Below are 20,307 nucleotides of genomic sequence, written 5' to 3' on the forward strand. Positions count from 1 at the left end.
AGTGGAACCATACAGTATTTGTTCCTTTGGATCTGGCTTGTTTCACGCAGTGTAATGTTTTTAAGATTCCTAGACATCTGATATTGCTTTTGGTACTTGTGGCTGCATTAAATCAATTTGTCAAATGCCATGTGCTTTCACTGGGACCGTTCTGAAAGCAGCTCTCTGGCAGTCAACAGCCAACAGGGCAGGGCGGATGGCCCCAGAGCCGGGAGCCCAAGAACCGAGGGATGGAGATTGAACTGCAGGGCCCTGCACCCCACTGGCCGCCATGCTGTCCCTCCATTCTCATTATCTTCCTTACATTTTCTAGCTCCCGACTGTGGCTCCCCTGGCCTGCAGACATGCACGAGGCCCACCCAGTGAGAGTGGACAGTTAGCGAAGCTCAGGCAGACCCAGGCTGAGACATACTTGAGGGAGGATTTCAGGGGAGCAGGCAATGCTGTGTGCAGAGGGAACCACCCTTGGGAGGGAGGGTCACCTGGAGTGGACTTTAGACCTGGGACCTTCTGCCAGTGCCCTTCTTATCTACACCAGTGTCCTCTGGGCCCTGGGAGGGCCTAGCACACTGAGAGCTCACCTGGACATCTGAGTTGGGATTGACCGAGGTCAAGTCCTGATTCTCACTTGTCCCGGGATGACTCCTGCCTGCCATCCTGGCCGCTTGCAGCCCTTCCCAGGACCTCCAGAGCTGCCTCCTGCCCTGTGAGCTGTCCCCACCTGGTTCCAGGTGAATGGCCACTTAACCATGGGGCTCATTCATCATCATTAGTTTCAATCTCCCCCTTTCCTGTCTAGCTTCATTTCTATTTTAGAACCCAAAAGGCAGGTGCTAGCCTCGACCTTGAACTCTGTTCCAGTTCGTCTTTTCCTTTCTGATCCGTTCTGTTCCATTCCGTTCCCCCTTTCCCTTTTCAGGGTTGCCCTTAGCACTATTAACTTTTTTTTCTTTGGAAACAGAGTCTCTCTCTGTCCCCCAGGCTGGAGTGTGGTGGCGCGATCTCAGCTCACTGCAACTTCTGCCTCCCAAGTTCAAGCGATTCTCCTGCCTCAGCCGCCCGAGTAGCTGGGATTACAGGCACCTGCCACTATACCCAGCTAATATTTGTATTTTTAGTAGAGAGGGGATTTTGCCATGTTGACCAGGCTGGTTTTGAACTCCTGGCCTCAAGTGATTGACTCACCTGAGTCTCCCAAACTGCTGTGATTATAGGTGTGAACCACAGTGCCCAGCCAGTACCATTAACTTCATTTCAACTGACTGTTGACTTTTGAGGACATAAGGAGCTCACAACTATTCTTCACAATGGCAGCAGCTATTTTTTAATTATAAAATTAGTACATACTCTTGACTGACTTAGTAACTTCAGAAAAAATAAAAATAAATGAAAATAGAAATAAATGTACATACTCATTGTAATGTTGGAGCCGTGTAAAAATATCAAGAGGAACATGAAAAAACATGTAAGCGGCCAGGCACAGTGGCTCACACCTGTAATCCCAGCACTTTGGGAGGCCAAGGTAGGTGGGTCACCTGATGTCAGGAGTTCGAGACCAGCCTGGCCAACATGGCAAAACCCCGTCTCTACTAAAAATACAAAAATTAGCTGGGTGTGGTGGTGCGTGCCTATAATCCCAGCTACTTGGGAGGCTGAGGCAGGAGAATCACTCGAACCCGGGAGGCAGAGGTTGCAGTGAGCCGAGATCGTACCACTGCACTCCAGTCTGGGTGACAGAGCGAGACTCCTTCTCAATAATAATAATAATAAATAAAAAAGGATGATGATGAAGGAGGTGATGATGATGGTTGAGGTGCTGGTGAGGATAGTGGTGATGGTGAAGATAATGGTGACAATGATGATGAGGGTGTGAGGACAGATATGTGATGATAGCCACTGCTGCTGAGTGTTTACTACATGTCAGGCCAGATGTTAAGCGCTTTTCACAAATTATGTCACTGAACCCTCCCCACAGTCCTGTGGGGAGCCGCCATTGTTGTCCCCGCTTTAGAGATGAGGAACCTGAGCTCCTAGAGGTGCAGTGGCTTGCTCAGGACCACACAGCTGTGGGCAGCCACTGGGGGCCAGTCCCAGGTCCTCCTGCCCAAGCCCGTGCTGCTCTGGGGAGGCTGGAGGAACGCTTGCTCTGCTTCACACCCACCTTCATCCCTGGTGGGCCCAGCCAGCTGTGTTCCCCACACGTGCTCCCTCTACACACAGGGCGGCGCTGTGAGGTCTGTGATGATGGCTTTTTTGGGGACCCGCTGGGGCTCTCTGGGCCCCCCCAGCCCTGCCACCAGTGCCAGTGCAGCGGGAATGTGGACCCCAATGCCGTGGGCAACTGTGACCCCCTGTCTGGCCACTGCCTGCGCTGCCTGCACAACACCACGGGTGACCACTGTGAGCACTGTCAGGAAGGCTTCTACGGGAGCGCCCTGGTCCCTCGGCCCGCAGACAAATGCATGCGTGAGTACCTACCTCCAGACCCCGGGGTGGCGCACGGTGGGCCCCTTCTCCTCTGCCCTGGCTCAGGACCCAGAAGGGGTGGCTGAGGAACCCACCGGAACCAGCTGGCCCCTCTGCAAGGCTGTCCAGCCTCAGGCAGGTCAGTCTCCTTCCCTGTCTCCATGTCCAGAAAGCACAAGGGTTTGCCCCTCTCCTGGGTCTCTTTCAGCCGAGAGATCTTATAAACTCTGATCCCGAAGCCTGGACAGTCTAGCACTTACCTCCCGCTCTGCAGTCAGCACATATGGCTGAGCCAGTGATCGCCCTGCGCCGGGTCTCCAAGGCCGTGCTTCCTGGCGTCGCCTCAGTTAACACTCAGCCCCCTGGGAGGCTCCCAGAGCCCTGCAGGAGGGAAGCTCAGCCTTTGCCCCACACTGATGTGCTTGGAGCCCTTTCCCACGCAGCAGCTGCCGGCTCCTGCTCACCCTCGCTTTGCGGAAGCCCTGCAGGAAACAGCGCTCTGGCCCAGAGTGAGATGCGCCCCTGGCAGTGGCCAGGAGAGCAGGGTCACGGGACCCAGAGCCGCGGGTGCAGGGCTGTGCCTGTGACCCTCGCCCAAGTCTCTGGCCCTCTGCAGCCTGCCAGGGCTCAGGGCAGGCTCAGAAGGACTGTCTGCCACCATGGCCGTCCTGGGCTGTCCCTCTAGGGATATAGTCAGTGGGCTGAGGCTTGAGCTCGGTCCTGGAGCCTTTTTCCAGCAGGGGCGTCTGAATCTGGGCTGAATGTGCCATATCATCTCTGGAGGCTCCCCCATCTCCTCTGCCTCTGTTGGACCCCCAAAGGTGGAACAGACAATCTGCATTGTTCCCAACACCCCTTTCTGCTCCTGCCCCCAGCTTGCAGCTGTCACCCACAGGGCTCGGTCAGTGAGCAGATGCCCTGCGACCCAGTGACAGGCCAATGCTCCTGCCTGCCTCATGTGACTGGACGGGACTGCAGCCGCTGCTACCCTGGCTTCTTCGATCTCCAGCCTGGGAGGGGCTGCTGGAGGTAGGTAGGGTGAGACTTCCGGTGCCCTGGGGACCTCTCCAGGATGGAAGAGGCATCAGGCAGCCCCCAGGGAGGGGCCTGGTTTGGAAGGTGTTGTCCTAGGCCCACGGCCAGACACATTGTGCCCTTTGCCGAAGCGGGGCAAAGGGATGGACTCTTGGAATCGGACTCATGGTCCTGCCAGCCCAGGATGCAGGCCGAGAGCAGCCCTAAGGGATGTCCAGGCGGGCAGGTGGCCGGTTTGATCTCTGATTCCCTTCTCAGTGACACCGTCACTGGGTGGCCTTTTGGCCACAGTAGCACCTTAGACAAGTGTCCTTAGGGAACAGTGGAGGACTCCAGGGAAACACCAAGTGGAGCAAACAGGTTTCTTCCTTGCAGGACTTCTCAGAGCCCTTACTATGCTGATTGCATCGTGACTTTCCAACAGAGGGGTTGAGTCTCCCCAAGACACGTTTGTCCCCATAGCCTTATTTTATCTTCTTTTCTCCCCGAGCATCCTGGGAGACTTATGCTTTCCAGAGCACAGCTGGGGAAGCTGTGCCATGCACCGAGAGGAGATGGGGTCTTGTCGGCAGAGGGCTGTGATCTGAGGCCCCAGCCAGCTGCAGCCAGCAGAGGCTGGGCCAGGAGTGGCCCTGAGCTTGCCTCAGACCCAGTTCCTTCCCTGATCACAGTTGCAAGTGTCACCCACTGGGCTCCCAGGAGGACCAGTGCCATCCCAAGACTGGACAGTGCACCTGCCGCCCAGGTGTCACAGGCCAGGCCTGTGACAGATGCCAGCTGGGTTTCTTCGGCTTCTCCATCAAGGGCTGCCGGGGTAAGGAGGCTGGGTCCTTCCCGGGCTGCCCCGAGGGTGGGGCCTGAGGGTCTCTGGGCAGAGATGACCGATGGGGAAAATGGATGCAGCAGGAAAGGATGGTCAGACACGGGACAGGGTCCCGAGAGCAGCCGGAAGCATGGAGCGAGTTGCTCCCATAGCAGTGGTCGGGAGAGCAGGGTCACATGACCCAGAGCAGCGGGTGCAGGGCTGTGCTTGTGACCCTCGCCCAAGTCTCTGGCCCTCTGCAGCCTGCCAGTGTCCTCGTGCCGGCCAAGAATGTAGTCCCAGATGCCGCTGTTAAGTGCCTGTGTGCCTGGGGCCATCAAGTCACTCTCTGGGCCTCAGTTTCCTCACCTGTAGAGTTGGGCTGCATTGGCAGTTCCTAAACCTGGCTGGTCCTCAGATCCCGAGGGAACATTGGAATAAGCCAGGCTCTGTGCCACCTTCAACCTTCTGAATCAGAATCTCCAGGGAAGGGCCCAGGAATCTGTTTTTGATGCTGCCCAGGGCATTCTGGGAACACCCAGAACCCAGCACGCACTGCCCCTGGCCCCTCTAAACCCAGCACGCACTGCCCCTGGCCCCTCTAAACCCAGCACGCACTGCCCCTGGCCCCTCTAAACCCAGCATGCACTGCCCCTGGCCCCTCTAGCCTGCAGGTGCTCCCCACTGGGCGCTGCCTCGGCCCAGTGCCACGAGAACGGCACATGCGTGTGCAGGCCTGGCTTCGAGGGCTACAAATGTGACCGCTGCCACGACAACTTCTTCCTCACGGCAGACGGCACATATTGCCAGGAATGCCCGTCCTGCTATGCCCTGGTGAAGGAGGAGGTGAGTCTGCCCAGACCCACTCACCTTTCCATTCGTTCTGTATCCCCAGCAAGTGCCAGCTCTATGCCGGGCACCAGGAACTGCCTGCTTACCCCCAGTGCTCAGGCTTTGCAAGCCCACCACCCACCTTCTCCCTATGCCCACCCAGCTTCAGGCCTGTTCCAGCCTGGCTCGACCCTCACCTCGGCCCTTCCCCTGCTCTGGGTGGATGGGGGAAAGGTGACTCTTGTCACCTGCCCTCCCCGACCATGCCGGACTGGAGTCTCACTCTCTCAGGTTCAGTGGGGATGAGACCACAGATGACCCCTTGGTAAAGAGAGTTAACAGGAGGTGATTCTGAGTGGGGAGGTGGGTGGTGCTGGAGTCAGGAGTTCAAGCTCTAGGGTTAACCCATTGGAGTTCCCCTCCCCCAACTCCATTCACTGTCATGTGTCTGGGCAGGCAACAGCCTTGGTAAGCCTCCGTCTCTTTCCTACTCCAGACTGGAGATAGTTCAGGCCTGCAATCCTTTTCTAGAAACCAGTGGGGCCAGCTTTCAGAATGTGTGGCATTGTAGAAAGATAAGATGGCATACACTGAAGGCCGGGTGCTGTGGCTCACGCCTGTAATCCCAGCACTGTGGGAGGCTGAGGCGGGCAGATCATGAGGTCAGGAGTTTGAGACCAGCCTGGACAACATGGTAAAACCCCGTCTCTACTAAAAATACAAAAATTTGCCGGGTGGGATGGCACGCACCTGTAATCTCAGCTACTCGGGAGGCTGAGGCAGGAGAATTGCTTGAACCCAGGAGGTGGAGGTTGCAGTGAACCAAGATCATGCCACTGCACTCCAGCCTGGGTGACAGAGCGAGACTCTGTCTTAAAAAAAAAAAAAAAAAGATGGCATGCTGTGCTGAATATCACGTAATCCCCCCATTGTGAATGGGCAGCCCCCATACTCAAGCCCAGTGATATTTATGCAGGAAAACAGATGACTGTTTCCACCAAGTGGGTAAATGAAGACCGCAAGTAGCCTTTTTCAGAACAGGTGGATTTCAGGTCAGGTTTTGCTCTCGAGTGAGGAATGGAACGCCCTGTGGCTTTTCAGAACATTTCGGACTTGGGAATGGAGGACAGGACCAGGGACCTGTGCCTGCCACTTCACTTAGAGCGGTGACAGGGGGAATCAGGCTGGGGTGTGGCAGGCATTTGTGCTGAGACTGGCTCCTAGGAAGTGTTCTGTAAATCCAGTTATTGTTTGTCCGATGAAAAAGACGGGGCTAGGGGACGTTCATAGCACATTCGGCCAGTGTCCATGGCGTGCTTTCTCCATGTGGCATCCTGGGAACACAGCGAATAGGACAGACAGAAACCCTTGTGGGGCATCCCTTCGCATCCCTTCCTCCCCCCCTTCCGAGGTAGGACAGCTGTGTGGTCAACGGTGTCAGCAGGTGCCATGAGGATGGGAGGGGAAGGGACAGCTACCATGGGGTGGGCAGGATTGGCTCTCAGAGGTGTGGCATACCCTTAGCGTTGAGGCCCAGGGGAGGATTTGGAGAAGGGAACCCCCAGGGAGAGTGGTGGGGTAGAAGCCGGTGGGGCAGTGTCTGGGCAGGACCTCCACGCCACCAGCCTCGTACACCTTTTCTTCCTGTCCTCTCCAGGCAGCCAAGCTGAAGGCCAGACTGACTTTGGTGGAGGGGTGGCTGCAAGGGTCCAACTGTGGCAGTCCCTGGGGACCACTAGACATTCTGCTGGGAGAGGCCCCAAGGGGGGACGTCTACCAGGGCCACCACCTGCTTCCAGGTACAGCGGGAGCGCAGAATGGGAGGGTGGGAGGCAAGGGGAGGCCCCCAGCGCCTGCAGTCTGGTGTCATCGGATGCTTTGGGGGCCCTCCCAACACAGCCCTGTTGCCATGGGCTCTCCTTCCATGTCCCTAGCCCACCTGTAACTTTATTAATACCAGTCCTTGTCCCCATGCCTCTGCCCTACCCAGACTCTAAGCTCAGTGAGGATGGGGCTGCGCTCATTCATTTATTCACTCCCTCCACAGGGGGGTCACGAGGCGCTGCTCCAGAGGCTGGACTGGGAGGGTCTTGCTGTCTTGATTCTTGGCCGTTTTGCTCACTGCCATAGGCCAGCACAGTGTTCAGCAGATAGAAAATATTAATAAATGAGTAAATAAGAAAAAAGAAGGAGGGCCAGGTGTGGTGGCTCATTCCTGTAATCCCAGCACTTTGGGAGGCCAAGACAGGAGGATTGCCTGAGCCCAGGAGTTTGAGATCAGTCCAGGCAACATAGCAAGACCATGTTTCTACGGATGGAAGCAGGGAAGGAGGGAAGCAGGGAAGCGAGGAAGCAGGGAGGGAGGACCTGGAAATGGCACTGAAATGGACTGGATTACTTTGTGAAGTTTTATGTGTATAAGCGCCACACTCCTTTAGCAGCCAGACAGGGGCGAGCTGAGAACCTGTTAGCAGGACTCACTGTGGAAATAGGGGCTATCAGATACCGTGTCTTAAAATGCCCACATTTGAGCCACATTGTGAATCAGAGCTGATTTGAGGGGTCCAGAATTGCTTGTGTGGCCCCGGAAGGCCTGGGTCTCTCCCGGTTCCTGTGTATGACTGACTTGCTGTGGGTGGGACCTTGGGTCATGTTTGCCTTCTCTGGGCCTCAGCCTGCATCTGGAAAATGGGGGGACTCTGCCTTTGGGACTAACTGTTGGTGCTCGGGGCTGCTGATGCCTGGGGAATGGAGGCCACAGAAGGGGACCCCTGGGGGTGGGGGCTTTTGTGTGTCACTCTGTGACCCCTGGGCTGTGGGCTTCCCATAGGGGCTCGGGAAGCCTTCCTGGAGCAGATGATGGGCCTCGAGGGTGCTGTGAAGGCCGCCCGGGAGCAGCTGCAGAGGCTGAGCAAGGGTGCCCGCTGTGCCCAGGCCGGAGCCCAGAAGACCTGCACCCAGCTGGCAGATCTGGAGGCAGTGCTGGAGTCCTCGGAAGAGGAGATTCTGCATGCAGCTGCCATTCTCGCGTCTCTGGTATCCCAGGGGACCCCCCCCCAACCCGAACACACCAAGCCTGGGCATTGGTCCCTGCCCCAGCCCTCCCATTGACCTGGTGACCTTGGGTATGACTCCCCACTTTGGGAGGATCAGTTTCATCTGCAAAATGGGGATCACACAGTGCCTCCTCCGCGAATTCAGCGAGAGGACGTTCGCAAAGGGCGAGGCATGTTCCGAGTAGACTGAATGCGCAGTAAGTGGTGGGCAGCGTCCTTACTGGTGTTTCTGCTCCTAGGACTCCGCTCACTGGATGCTGATGTTGTGGCCAGCTTTGTGCATTTATAAAATGACTGGTACCATCCAGTTCTGCCTCACAATTGGGCCAGATGTGGCCCTTGCCCTTTGGGGACGGGCCATCAGTTTCCTCCTCTCTTCCTCTTCTTTCTACAGGAGATTCCTCAGGAAGGTCCCGGCCAGCTGACCAAATGGAGCCACCTGGCCACAGAGGCCCGTGCCCTCGCCAGGAGGTGAGTCCCAAGACATGGTGAGCTTATGCCTGGCCCTTCTCCTGGGGGTTCCAGGGTCAGAGTCAGCCCCACAGGTGCCCCCACCCAAAAGTTGGGATCAGATATTACAAGACCTGTCTGGTGGAGGCAGTGTCACCAGTATGGGGAGGGGCAGGCAAGATGGGTATGAGTCCAGAGATGCTGCGGGCAAAGCTTGGTGGACTGAAGGCATCGGAGAGCATCTGCCCGCTTTCTCTTTGTGAGAGTTGTATAATATACAAGTTATTATATTGGGGGTATAGTTCACACTATACAGAGGCCTTTGCCCACTGCACTCCAGGCTGGGCAATAGAGTGAGACTCTGTCTCACTGTATAATTCAGTGGTTTCCCTATATTCTCAGGGTTGCAAAGCCATCACCACAACCAGTTTTAGGATTTTCATCATCCCAAAAACAAACCCCTGGACCCATCTGCCATCAGCCGCCTTTTCTCCTTACCTCCCCAGCCCCTAGAACCACTATACTTTCTGTCTGTATAGATTTGCCTATTCTGGGCATTTCATAGAAGTGGAATCAGACGGCCGGGCGCGGTGGCTCACGCTTGTAATCCCAGCACTTTGGGAGGCCGAGGCGGGCGGATCACGAGGTCAGGAGATCGAGACCACGGTGAAACCCCGTCTCTACTAAAAATACGAAAAATTAGCCGGGCGTGGTGGTGGGCACCTGTAGTCCCAGCTACTCCGAGAGGCTGAGGCAGGAGAATGGCATGAACCTGGGAGGCGGAGCTTGCAGTGAGCCGAGATCGCGCCACTGCACTCCAGCCTGGGCGACAGAAAAAGACACCTGTTAATGTCATACATAGTGGTTTTATGATCTGCGTACCATCTAATTAAAGACCCAGTAAAAGTGAAGAGTATTTGAAAAAGGAGCCTTTTTATAACTGAACACTGCTAAAATCCCACATAGAAATTTGGCTCACTACATACTGGATAAAATTTAACTCAAGGTAAGATTTTCAACTAATAAAATCACCTTTAATTTGAGCATATTTATTTTACATTATTAGTACTCTTTTTTTTTTTTTTTTTGAGGCAGAGTCTCGTTCTGTCGCCCAGGCTGGTTTTTTTTTTTTTGAGACAGAGTCTTGCTCTGTCCCCCAGGCTGGAGTGCAGTGGCGCTATCTCGGCTCACTGCAAGCTCCGCCTCCCGGGTTCATGCCATTCTCCTGCCTCAGCCTCCTGAGTAGCTAGGACTACAGGTGCCTGCCAACACGCCCAGCTAATTTTTTTGTATTTTTAGTAGAGATGGGGTTTCACTGTGTTAACCAGGATGGTCTCAATCTCCTGACCTCGTGATCCACCGGTCTTGGCCTCCCAAAGTGCTGGGATTACAGGTGTGAACCACCACGCCCGGCCACCACAGTGTTTTCAAGGCTCATCCACATCGTGGCATGGATGGGTGCTTCACTCCTCTTATGGTTGAATAATATCCCATTGTATGGAAATGCCACATGTTGTTTATCCGTCGTCTTTTAACAGACGCTTGGGTTGTTTCATCCACTGCCTTTAAGGAGCAGCTTAAGGCTGGGCGCGGTGGCTCACGCCTGTAATCCCAGCACTTTGGGAGGCTGAGGCAGGTGGATCACTTGATGTCAGGAGTTCAATACCAGCCTGGCCAACATGGTAAAACCCCATCTCCACTGAAAGTACATAAATTAGCCGGGCATGGTGGCACACGTCTGTAATTCCAACTACTTGGGAGGCTGAGGCAGGAGGATTGCTTGAACCTGGGAGGTGGAGGTTGCAGTGAGCTGAGATTACACCACTGCACTCCAGCCTGGGCAATAGAGTGAGACTCCATCTCAAAAAAAAAGAAAAGAAAAAAGACGCAGCTTAGGATCCTAAAAACACAGGATCTGTGACAATTTTCTCCTTTAGCTACTCTCCAGGGACCTTAGACTCATTTTACTGATGAGAAAACATTCAGAGAACTTAAGGACTTTCCGAAGGACACAAAGCTTGGAAGCAATAAAGCCAGGATTCAAACCCAGGCTGTCATGACCACTCTCTTCTATGCTGTCTATATTGGGGTGACTGTACAATTTATTGTCCAAACTGAGATGCTTTCACGTGTGATAAAATATCCTATTGGCCAGGCACAGTGGCTCACACCTGTATTTCCAGCACTTTGGGAGGCTGAGGCATGAGGATCGTTTGAGGCAAGGAGTTACAGACCAGCTTGGGCAAGATGGTGAAAACACCATTGCTACAAAAATAATTTTAAAAATTAGCCAGGCATGGTGGCACCCACCTGTAGTCCCAGCTACTTGGAATGCTGAGGCGAGAGGATCCCTTGAGCCTAGGAGTTAGAGGTTGCAGTGAGCTGTGATGGCACCACCGCACTCCAACCTGGACAACAGTGTAAGACTCCGTCTCTTAAAAAGAAAAAAATAAGGCCCTGGCTGGGTGCGGTGGCTCACGCCTGTAATCCCAGCACTTTGGGAGGCCGAGGTGGGTAGATCACCTGAGGACAGGAGGTCGAGACCAGCCTGGCCAACGTGGTGAGACCCCGTCTCTACTAAAATACAAAACTTAACTGGTGCACACTTGTAATCCCAGCTACTCGGGAGGCTAAGGTAGGAGAATCGCTTGAGCTCAGGACGGGAGGTTGCAGTAAGCTGAGATCATACCAGTGCACTCTAGCCTGGGCAATAGAGTGAGACTCTGTCTCAAAAAAAAAAAAAAAAAAAAAAGTCCTATTAATCCTTATGCCAAGACAACAGGCACAAACTCTATGTCTCTGTTTCACAGGAACAGGGCATGGAGTACCTTTCCTGTCAGTCCTTGAAGTGTGTAACACAGAAAGGTGGAAAAGGCGTACTTGTCTTTGTGGCTGTCCTCTGTTTGGGGCAGCAGGAGGCCTGTGTAGTAGGGGGCATAGTTCTGGTCCTGGGCCCCTTGCCCGCGAGCCCTTGGTGATGCTCAGGTGGGTGTCCTCACACAGCCACAGAGACGCCGCCACCAAGATCGCAGCCACTGCTCGGAGGGCCCTGCTCGCCTCCAACACCAGCTACGCGCTTCTCTGGAATCTGCTGGAGGGAAGGGTGGCTCTAGAGACCCAGCGGGACCTGGAGGACAGGTGAGGCCTCCCCAGGTGTGGGTAGAAGCTTTGGGGTTGGCCTTCTGGAGCCAACAGGGCCTAGCCAGAGGCTGCTGCTTCCAGAGCCGGCTCCCTTGAGTCCCGACGTTCTTTGTCGTTGGTGTCTTGGGGTGTCTTGGGTCTGCATCCCCCTCAGAGTGGGGCCACAGGGTCTTGGGCCCACTCGGTGGTGAGTCGCAGTAACCCACTTTTGCCTGGGGGGATGCAACTCAGCCTCTTCAAGAGAATGGACGAGAACTGGAACCCAGAGCAACAGATCCCTCGCTCTCCCTCTGCCGCATTCCCTGACCCCCGGCCCCCGCGCCCCAGCCCAGGGCAGCTCCTCTGAGCTCCTCTGTGGCACCAGCTTCTTTCTCTGCCTCTGCAGACAGCCGGCTCTGCTTTTCTGCTTTGGTGACCCCTTCTGTCCCTCTCAGTTCGTGGAGACTCCCCAGCATCTTGCTGAGCCCCTTGACATTCCTAAACGAGAATGGGATTGGCTCCAGTTAGATCAGCTGTCCAGCCCTGAGCCGGTCGGCGTGGCTGGGGAGGTCACATGACCCACCCCAGGGGCAGGGCGATGGCTCTCTAAGGAGGAGTAAGGGATGGAAGGGAAGCCAGAGGTCTCCACCCCAGCGGTGCCCTTGTCAGGGAGGAATGGGTGGGACAGGGTGTGGACAGCTGGTCAGGACAGAAAACCCATCCTAGCTGATTGGTTATAGACCACAGGCCCGTAGGGCAAAAGGGCCCACAGGGGTTCTGCAGCCCAGGGCTCTCCATTCATCAGTGGTGGAAAGGCATGGCTGAGCCCGGACCAGGACTGGGGCCACTGTGCTCCCCGCTTCACCGGGCGTTTTCCTCTCCGCCATTCACCCAGAAGAGCCAAACATTTGCAAACATGTGATTCTCGAGTGGAAACCAAGCAGAGCCCTTTCAGCAAAGTGTGGCGGAACTGGATGATGCAGAAACAAGAATGTGGCCCTTTCACAGCCTGTCTGGCTCATCTAAAAGCTGCAGAGAAGCGGCCACTTTCCGCGGCAGCTGTACCGACCCCGCAGAGGGCTATTCTGCCTGGGAAGTTGGCAGAGGCCTTTGCAAACCAGTAGCTCCAGCCTGGGGCCCAGACAGGGACGGGGAGGGCTAGTTCTGCACCCAGCTCCATGGCCTCTTTTTCCTCCCAGGTACCAGGAGGTCCAGGCGGCCCAGAAAGCACTGGGGACGGCTATGGCAGAGGTGCTGCCTGAAGCGGAAAGCGTGCTGGCCACCGTGCAGCAAGTTGGCGCGGATACAGCCCCATACCTGGCCTTGCTGGCTTCCCCGGGAGCCCTGGTCAGCTCAGTTGTCTCAGAGCTCCGTGTGGGGTCGGGAGGATCTAATATAGAAGCTGGAGGCTGGGCACGGTGGCTCACACCTGTAATCACAGCACTTTGGGAGGCAGAGGCGGGTGGATCACCTGAGGTCAGGAGTTTGAGACCACCTGGGCCAACGTAGTAAAACCTCGTCTCTACTAAAAATACAAAAATTAGCCAGGCGTGGTGGCGGGCGCCTGTAGTCCCAGCTACTCAAGAGGCTGAGAATGTCATGAACCTGGGAGGTGGAGCTTGCAGTAAGCTGAGATTGCGCCACTGCACTCCAGCCTAGGTGATAGAGCGAGACTCTGTCTCAAAAAAAAAAAAAAAACTCAGCTTACAAAAATGCATTTGGGACAAATGCGAACCCAGATGGATGCCCAAGGCTGCTTATTTGAGATCTTTGCTCCTCCCACTGCTTGTGGAGAGTAATGCACAGCTGTTAGTGTGTTTGAGCCCAGGTTCTGCTTCCAACACCACTGAGGGTGTTAGATCATAGGTAGTACCTGCACAGTTCTCTAAAGTCTGGGAAATTCTGCATTCTGAAGCCATCCAGCCCCCAGATCTCAGTTCAGGACTGTGGAGCCGGGGAAGCGTTCCCACTTTGCAGTGAGGTAGTGTGGGTCAGGGAGGTTAGCTGGGTTGCTCAAGGCCGTGCAGCTAGAAATTGGTAGGACTGTCATCTGAGCCCCAAGTGAGGGCTTCCCCAGCCTGGCTCCTCTCACCCTGGGCCCTCTGCCTCCAGGGGTCCACACAAAGCCTGACCCCTGCTATTCCTGCCTCTGGGCTTCCGAGCTACCTGGGGCATCAGCTAGGCTCACCAGGTTTTCAGGGGGCTTGGGTTCTGTCCTGGCATCCAGGGGCAGACCCGCTGCCTCAGCCCAGCAGGGCACCTCCCCCAAGTAGAGGACCCACTGCTTGCCCTTCCTGCCAGGCCCTGCCTGAGCGCACTGTCTCCCTGCAGCCTCAGAAGTCCCGGGCTGAAGACCTGGGCCTGAAGGTGAAGGCCCTGGAGAAGACAGTTGCATCACGGCAGCACATGGCCACTGAGGCTGCCCGAACCCTCCAGGCTGCTGCCCAGGCCGCGCTACGGCAAACAGAACCCCTCACACAGGTCAGCTCTTGTGCTTTGAAGCAGGGGACCTGGGAGAGGTTGGGGCTATCCTGAAGGTGATCCGGGGTCAGGGTTGCAGGAGGGAGAAGGGCAGAGACAGAAGTAGCTCTGTCCAGCCGGGTGCAGTGGCTCACGCCTGTAATCCCAGCACTTTGGGAGGCCGAGGTGGGCGGATCACGAGGTCGGGAGATCAAGACCATTCTGGCTAACATGGTGAAACCCCATCTCTACTAAAAATACAAAAAATTAGCCAGGCATGGTGGCACATGCCTCTAGTCCCAGCTACTTGGGAGGCTGAGGCCGGAGAATCGCTTGAACCCAGGAGGCGGAGGTTGCAGTGAGCTGAGATCGCACCACTGCACTCCGGTCTGGAAACAGAGTGAGACCTTGTCTCAAAAAACAGAAAAAAGAAGAAGTAGCTCTGTCCATCCCTCTGGTGCCTCCTGCAAAACTCCACACACAGCCTGAGGTAGGGGAGGGGACCCTGATACCCTGAGAAGAGATGATGGACAGACTGACAGAGGGCAGCAGCAGCAGCACCCAGGGCCACACCTACCATCCTGGGATCATTCTCTCTCATGCATCCGTTCATTAGTTCATTCTCTAGTTCATTCATGGCTCATTTGAAAGCTGCAGAGAAGCGGCCACTTTCCAAGGCAGCTGTACCGATAATTTTGTTTGTTTTTAATTTTGTTTTTGAAACAGTCTTGCTCTGTTGTCTGGCCTGGAGTGCAGTGGTGCAATCTCGATTCACTGCAACCTCCATTTCCCGGGTTCAAGTGATTCTCCTGGGTCAGCCTCCAGAGTAACCGGGACTACAGGTGTGTGCCACCATGTCTAGCTAAGTTCTTTTGTATTTTTAGTAGAGATGGGGTTTCACCATGTTGGCCAGGCTGGTCTCGAACTCCTGGCCTCAAGTGATCCACCTGCCTCGGCCTCCCAATGTGCTAGGATTATGGGTGTGAGCCACCACACCCAGCCTCATTTCTTTTTTTTTTTTTTTTTTTTGAGACAGACTCTTACTCTGTCACCAAGGCTGGGGTGGTGCATGGCGCGATCTAGGCTCACTGCAACCTCTGCCTCCCAGGTTCATGCAGTTCTCCTGCCTCAGCCTCCAGAGTAGTTGGGATTACAGGCCCGCACCACCACGCCCAGCTAACGTTTGTATTTTTAGTAGAGATGCGGTTTCACCTTGTTGGCTAGGCTGAACTCCTGATCTCAGGTGATCCACCCACCTCAGCCTCCCAAAGTGCTGGGATTACAGGCGCGAGCCACCACGCCTGGCTTCCATTCCTTTTAAAGATAGGATAAGGGGGCTGTCTGTGAGGCATGAGAATGTATCTGAAGAGCTGAGCCCAGTGCCTGCCGCTTACCTGGGGAGCTTGGCTTTGCCCCGGAGTAGCACCTGCTGATCTGGCCCACTGCCCTCGTCTAGGGTGAGGTTGCCAGGAAGACAGGTGACTTCCCCAGGAGTCAGGGCCAGGCCCCACCCCACCACAGCACCCATACCTTCATCCTCCTCCCCACCGCATGAGCAATCAGAATAGGCCTGAGGCAGTAGTAGGTGGCTCCTCAACCTCTACTATTTATTTATTCTTATTACAGTGACATTTACATGGCATACAAACACCCATTTTAGATGCAATGGCTTTTAGCACATTCACAATGTTGTGCCACCTCCACCTCAGTCTAGTTTCAGAACATTCTTACCACCCCAACCCCATGCCCACTCAGCAGTCACTCCTCATTTCCACTCCCGAGGCCCTGGCAGCCTCCACTCTGGTCTCTGTCTCTGTAGATTTCCTTAGTCCAGCTCTTTTGCAGAAACGGAATCATGTAATACGTGCCGATGGTGTCAGGCTTCCTCCTGTTAGCATAATCTTTTCAGGGTTTCGCCTGCCTTGCGGCCTGGATCTACACTTCCTCCCTTTTTAAGGCTTGGTCATATTCCAGTGTGTGGATGAAGCACATTTTGTTTACCTACTCATCTGTCAAACCCAAATTCTTTCAGTGTATCTAGTCCTGTTGAGTGGCAGCGGGGAAGAAACTGATTTTCCATAAGTCAAGGTGGTGTCATAAACAGATTTGTGATTTTCACATCCACTTGCTGAGATAGAGCACTGTTTCCTTCCTTCCTTCTTCTCCTTCCTTCCTTCCTTCCTCTCCTTCCTTCCTTCCTTCCTTCCTTTCTTTTCTTTTTTCTTTTCTTTTCTTTTCTTTCTTTTTAGATGAAGTCTTTATGCCACCCAGGCTGGAGTGCAGTGGCTTGATCTCAGCTCACTATAACCTCTGCCCCAGAGGTTCAAGCCATCCTCCTGCCTCAGCCTCCCTGAGTAGCTGGGATTATGGGCATGCACCACCACACCTAGCTAATTTTAAATAAATTTTTAGTAGAGACAGGGTTTCACCATGTTGGCCAGGCTGGTCTCGAACTCCTGACCTCAAGTGATCTGCCCACCTCAGCCTCCCAAAGTGCTGGGATTACAGGCGTGAGCCCCTGTGCCTGGCCAATGGAACATGTTCTGAAGAGATGTTCAGGTGTTCTCATTCTTTTAATTCTAGTGTTTCAGTTTTCCTCCAGGCTTTTGTGGACAGATATCTCTTGGGAGATATTCGGAGTTCAACTTTAGTATAATAACACAGATCAGGCCAGGCACGGTGGCTCACGCCTGTAATCTCAGCACTTTGGGAGGCCGAGGCCGGCGGATCACGAGGTCAGGAGATCGAGACCATCCTGGCTAACATGGTGAAACCCCGTCTCTACTAAAAAATACAAAAAAATTAGCCGGGCGAGGTGGCGGGCGCCTGTAGTCCCAGCTACGCGGGAGGCTGAGGCAGGAGAATGGCGTGAACCCCGGGGGACGGAGCCTGCAGTGAGCTGAGATTGCGCCACTGCACTCCAGCCTGGATGAAAGAGCGAGACTTCTTCTCAAAAAAATAAATAAATAAATAAATAACACAGATCAGGTGCTCCTGGTGGACAGTGTGACTCAGAGTCAGGGATTTGGTGATGATTTGGGCACCCATATATGTGGGTTTGGTGCCCACTGAGTTGCCCCCAGGCCCTGCACCTGTGGAGCCAGCCGCCCAGCCTCTCCTTGTCTCTCTCCAGTTGCACCAGGCGGCCAGAGCTGCCCTTACCCAGGCTTCCTCGTCTGTCCAGGCTGCCACAGTGACCGTCATGGGAGCCAGAACTCTGCTGGCTGACCTGGAAGGTACGTGAGTCCAGCTGACCACTAGGCTCTGTGATGACAAATGCCCCTGACAGCCACTCAACTCTCGTCTCAGCCACGGCAGGCTTGCAGAGGACAGGAGTCTGATCTTGTGGGCTTAATTAAGCCAAGCAGAGTTTCCCTCCACCTCTCAGGATCCTGCCCCATCTCATACATCACTCACCTCGGAGTTGCCCACGTGGCTATCCCATACACCCCAGGTCATCAGACCACATGCAGAGCCCCTCCAGACCAAGTGAGAGGAGACTCTGACATCACTGGCTGTTCAACCAGGCCAAGTCCAAGTCCACTCTGGCCTGGGCTCCCGTTAGTTATCTGGTACAAATATGGCTGTCCGGGTCCAGTGTTGAGTTGGGGCTATAGGAAGTGGATGGAGTTTCTCTTTAGAAGGAGCTGTGGGTTGATGCCAGTCCAGTGCCCCCATTTTGCAGATGGGTAGGCTGAGGAAAGGAATTGCTATTCATCCCTGGGTCAGAGCTAAGCTGGGAATAGAAGCCAGCAAGTATTACGATTCTATAAGTATCCAACTGCATGATGGGCCTCTGTGATATCCAATTTGCTCCAGAGAGAAGCCCCCTCACCCTTTGTTTGTGGCTCCTTATCCAACGGGCTGGATAAGGCAGGAACACACTCTGAACCCCAGATGTCTCTTGGGGTCTGAGGCCAGAAGTCAGGCTTCTGCTGTTGTTCTGTGGCCTCCCTCCCCAACCCTGCCCACTGCCCGGAAGGGATGGAGCTCTAGCTGTGAACCCAGCCCCTCTGGGGCAGAGGATGGGCAGGTCAGCGCTCCTGTGCCCCAGCTTCCTGGTGGCTTGAAGTCCTAGTCACCCATCGTTTGGGGACTTCCTGTCGGAAAGGCGTGGCCGTGTGTGCTTAAGTATCTAGAGTCATATTTAGAAAAAGGTACATTCAATGACTTATAATGATGGAATGTTAGGATCTTAGAACATTAGAATTATAAGAGGTCTTAAGTCCTGGCAGTGGACTCATCCACCCTCAGCTTGCCTATCTCCAACAATGGGGGCTCACTACCTTACAAAGTTTTACCTTCTCATTGTCGGGTTCTGAGAATGAGAACATTCTTGTATGTAGTGGATGGAAATTTCCTTGCACTGCCCCCATAATCCACAGGAGGGCTAACCTCAAACCTCTAACCCCAGGCTCTTTTCCCCATTCTGATCCCATTTTAGAGACACCCTTTCTTACCACCAGCTTGGCTATGCTCAGTTGGTGTTCAGGGCAAAAGGAAAATTCCCGAGGTGAACTGTGGAGCAGTCTTCCCCAGGGTGTGGCCGGGGGTCTCCTAGCCTATGATAGGCTCTGCCAAGAGAGGGTTTGTGTTCAAATAAGTTTAGGAACTGTCTCTTGCTGCAGCATCCTCTTGAGGTCTTACAGAGAACACTTGAGAATATTAAAGGTTCTGAGAAGGCCTGTAATAAAGAAACCTGCTTCACTTTCAACTTAATTGACGCTTCCCCCTAACGTTTGTTAACACCGTGGAGAATTAGGGCTCCACAGAATACATGTTGAGAAACATCAATTTTGTGTACAAGGAGCAAAGCAGGTCTAATTTCTGGATGGAACAATTCTATAATATTATGCCCCCAAAGATTAGAAGGCTTCATTGATTTTAAAAATTGATTTTACTTTATCCACTGTAATTAGTGCTTCTTTGTTTGTTTGGTTTTTTTTGAGCTACAGTCTCAGTCTGTCGCCTAGGCTGGAGTACAGTGGCACGATCTCGGCTCACTGCAACCACTGCCTCCTGGGTTCAAGCGATTCTCCTGCCTCAGCCTCCTGAGTAGCTGGGATTACAGGCGCCCGCCACCACACCTGGCATTTTTTTTTTTTTTTGTATTTTTAGTAGAGATAGGGTTTCACCAGGTTGGACAGGCTGGTTTTGAACTCCTGACCTCTGGTGATCTACCTGTCTCCGCCTCCCAAAGTGTTAGGATTACAGGCGTAAGCCACCGTGCCCGGCCTGTAATCAGTTCTTTTGATGATAAACTTCCTTTAGAATATTTTTTTGAGTTGGGGTCTCACTGTGTCACCTAGGTTGGAGTGCAGTGATACAATCATAGCTCACTGTAGCCTCCAACTCCTGGCCTCAAGTGATCCTTCCTCCTCAGTCTTGTGAGTAGCTAGGTCTATAGGTGTGTGCCACCATGCCCAGCTCAGCTTTTGTCTTTTTGTAGAGATGAGGTCTCACTATGTTTCCTAGGCTGGTTTTGAACTCCTGGCCTGATCTCCTGCTTCAGCCTCCAGAGTAGCTGGAATTACAGGAATGAGCCACTGCACCTGACTAAATTTCCCTTAGAATTTTATCTGAAAGGAAAGGAAATAGTCTCTTCGTTTACCAAGAAATAAACTACTTCTTATTGGATAATAAAATCTATGGGAATTCTAACATTTCCTCTGGGTGTGGTGGCTCACACCCATAATCCCAGCACTTTGGGAAGCCAAGGTGGGCAGATCACTTGAAGCCAGGAATTTGAGATCAGCCTGGCCAACATGGTGAAACTCCATCTCTACTAAAAAAAAAAAAAAAATCAGCCGTGTATGGTGGTGTGCGCTTGTAATCTCAGCTACTCAGGAGGCTGAGGCAGGAAAATTGCTTAAACCCGTGAGGCGGAGGTTGCAATGAGCTGAGATCTCTCCACTGCACTCCAGCCTGGGCGACAGAGCGAGACCTTGTCTCAAAAAAAAAAAAAAAAAAAAAAAAAAGAGAATTGTAACATTTCCCTTTTTGTCTTGATTGCTTGAAAGCTCAGTGGTCAATCAAACATTTGGTTTCTGCAATGTCATTATCGAGATTTTCTGGTACTTCTCCCTC

The 20,307-nt window shown here is 53.8% G+C and overlaps 1 protein-coding gene across 3 annotated transcripts in view; it reads left to right on the forward strand.

The window, feature by feature from the left end:
• The window catches only part of LAMC3 (laminin subunit gamma 3), an 85,215-nt gene that overhangs the window by 54,119 nt on the left and 10,789 nt on the right, over positions 1 to 20,307 (forward strand). For all 3 annotated transcript variants that reach the window (XM_032165438.2, XM_058445976.1, XM_058445977.1), the window contains exons 14-24: positions 2,221 to 2,466; positions 3,342 to 3,495; positions 4,173 to 4,315; positions 4,971 to 5,149; positions 6,792 to 6,933; positions 7,965 to 8,170; positions 8,585 to 8,661; positions 11,644 to 11,778; positions 12,960 to 13,107; positions 14,092 to 14,241; positions 17,354 to 17,456. In XM_032165438.2, coding sequence (XP_032021329.1) covers positions 2,221 to 2,466; positions 3,342 to 3,495; positions 4,173 to 4,315; positions 4,971 to 5,149; positions 6,792 to 6,933; positions 7,965 to 8,170; positions 8,585 to 8,661; positions 11,644 to 11,778; positions 12,960 to 13,107; positions 14,092 to 14,241; positions 17,354 to 17,456 — 1,683 coding nt within the window. The remainder of the gene's footprint in view (positions 1 to 2,220; positions 2,467 to 3,341; positions 3,496 to 4,172; positions 4,316 to 4,970; positions 5,150 to 6,791; positions 6,934 to 7,964; positions 8,171 to 8,584; positions 8,662 to 11,643; positions 11,779 to 12,959; positions 13,108 to 14,091; positions 14,242 to 17,353; positions 17,457 to 20,307) is intronic.

Source organism: Hylobates moloch, unplaced genomic scaffold, assembly GCF_009828535.3.
Source record: "Hylobates moloch isolate HMO894 unplaced genomic scaffold, HMol_V3 SCAFFOLD_10, whole genome shotgun sequence".
NCBI classification, from domain to species: Eukaryota; Metazoa; Chordata; class Mammalia; order Primates; family Hylobatidae; genus Hylobates; species Hylobates moloch.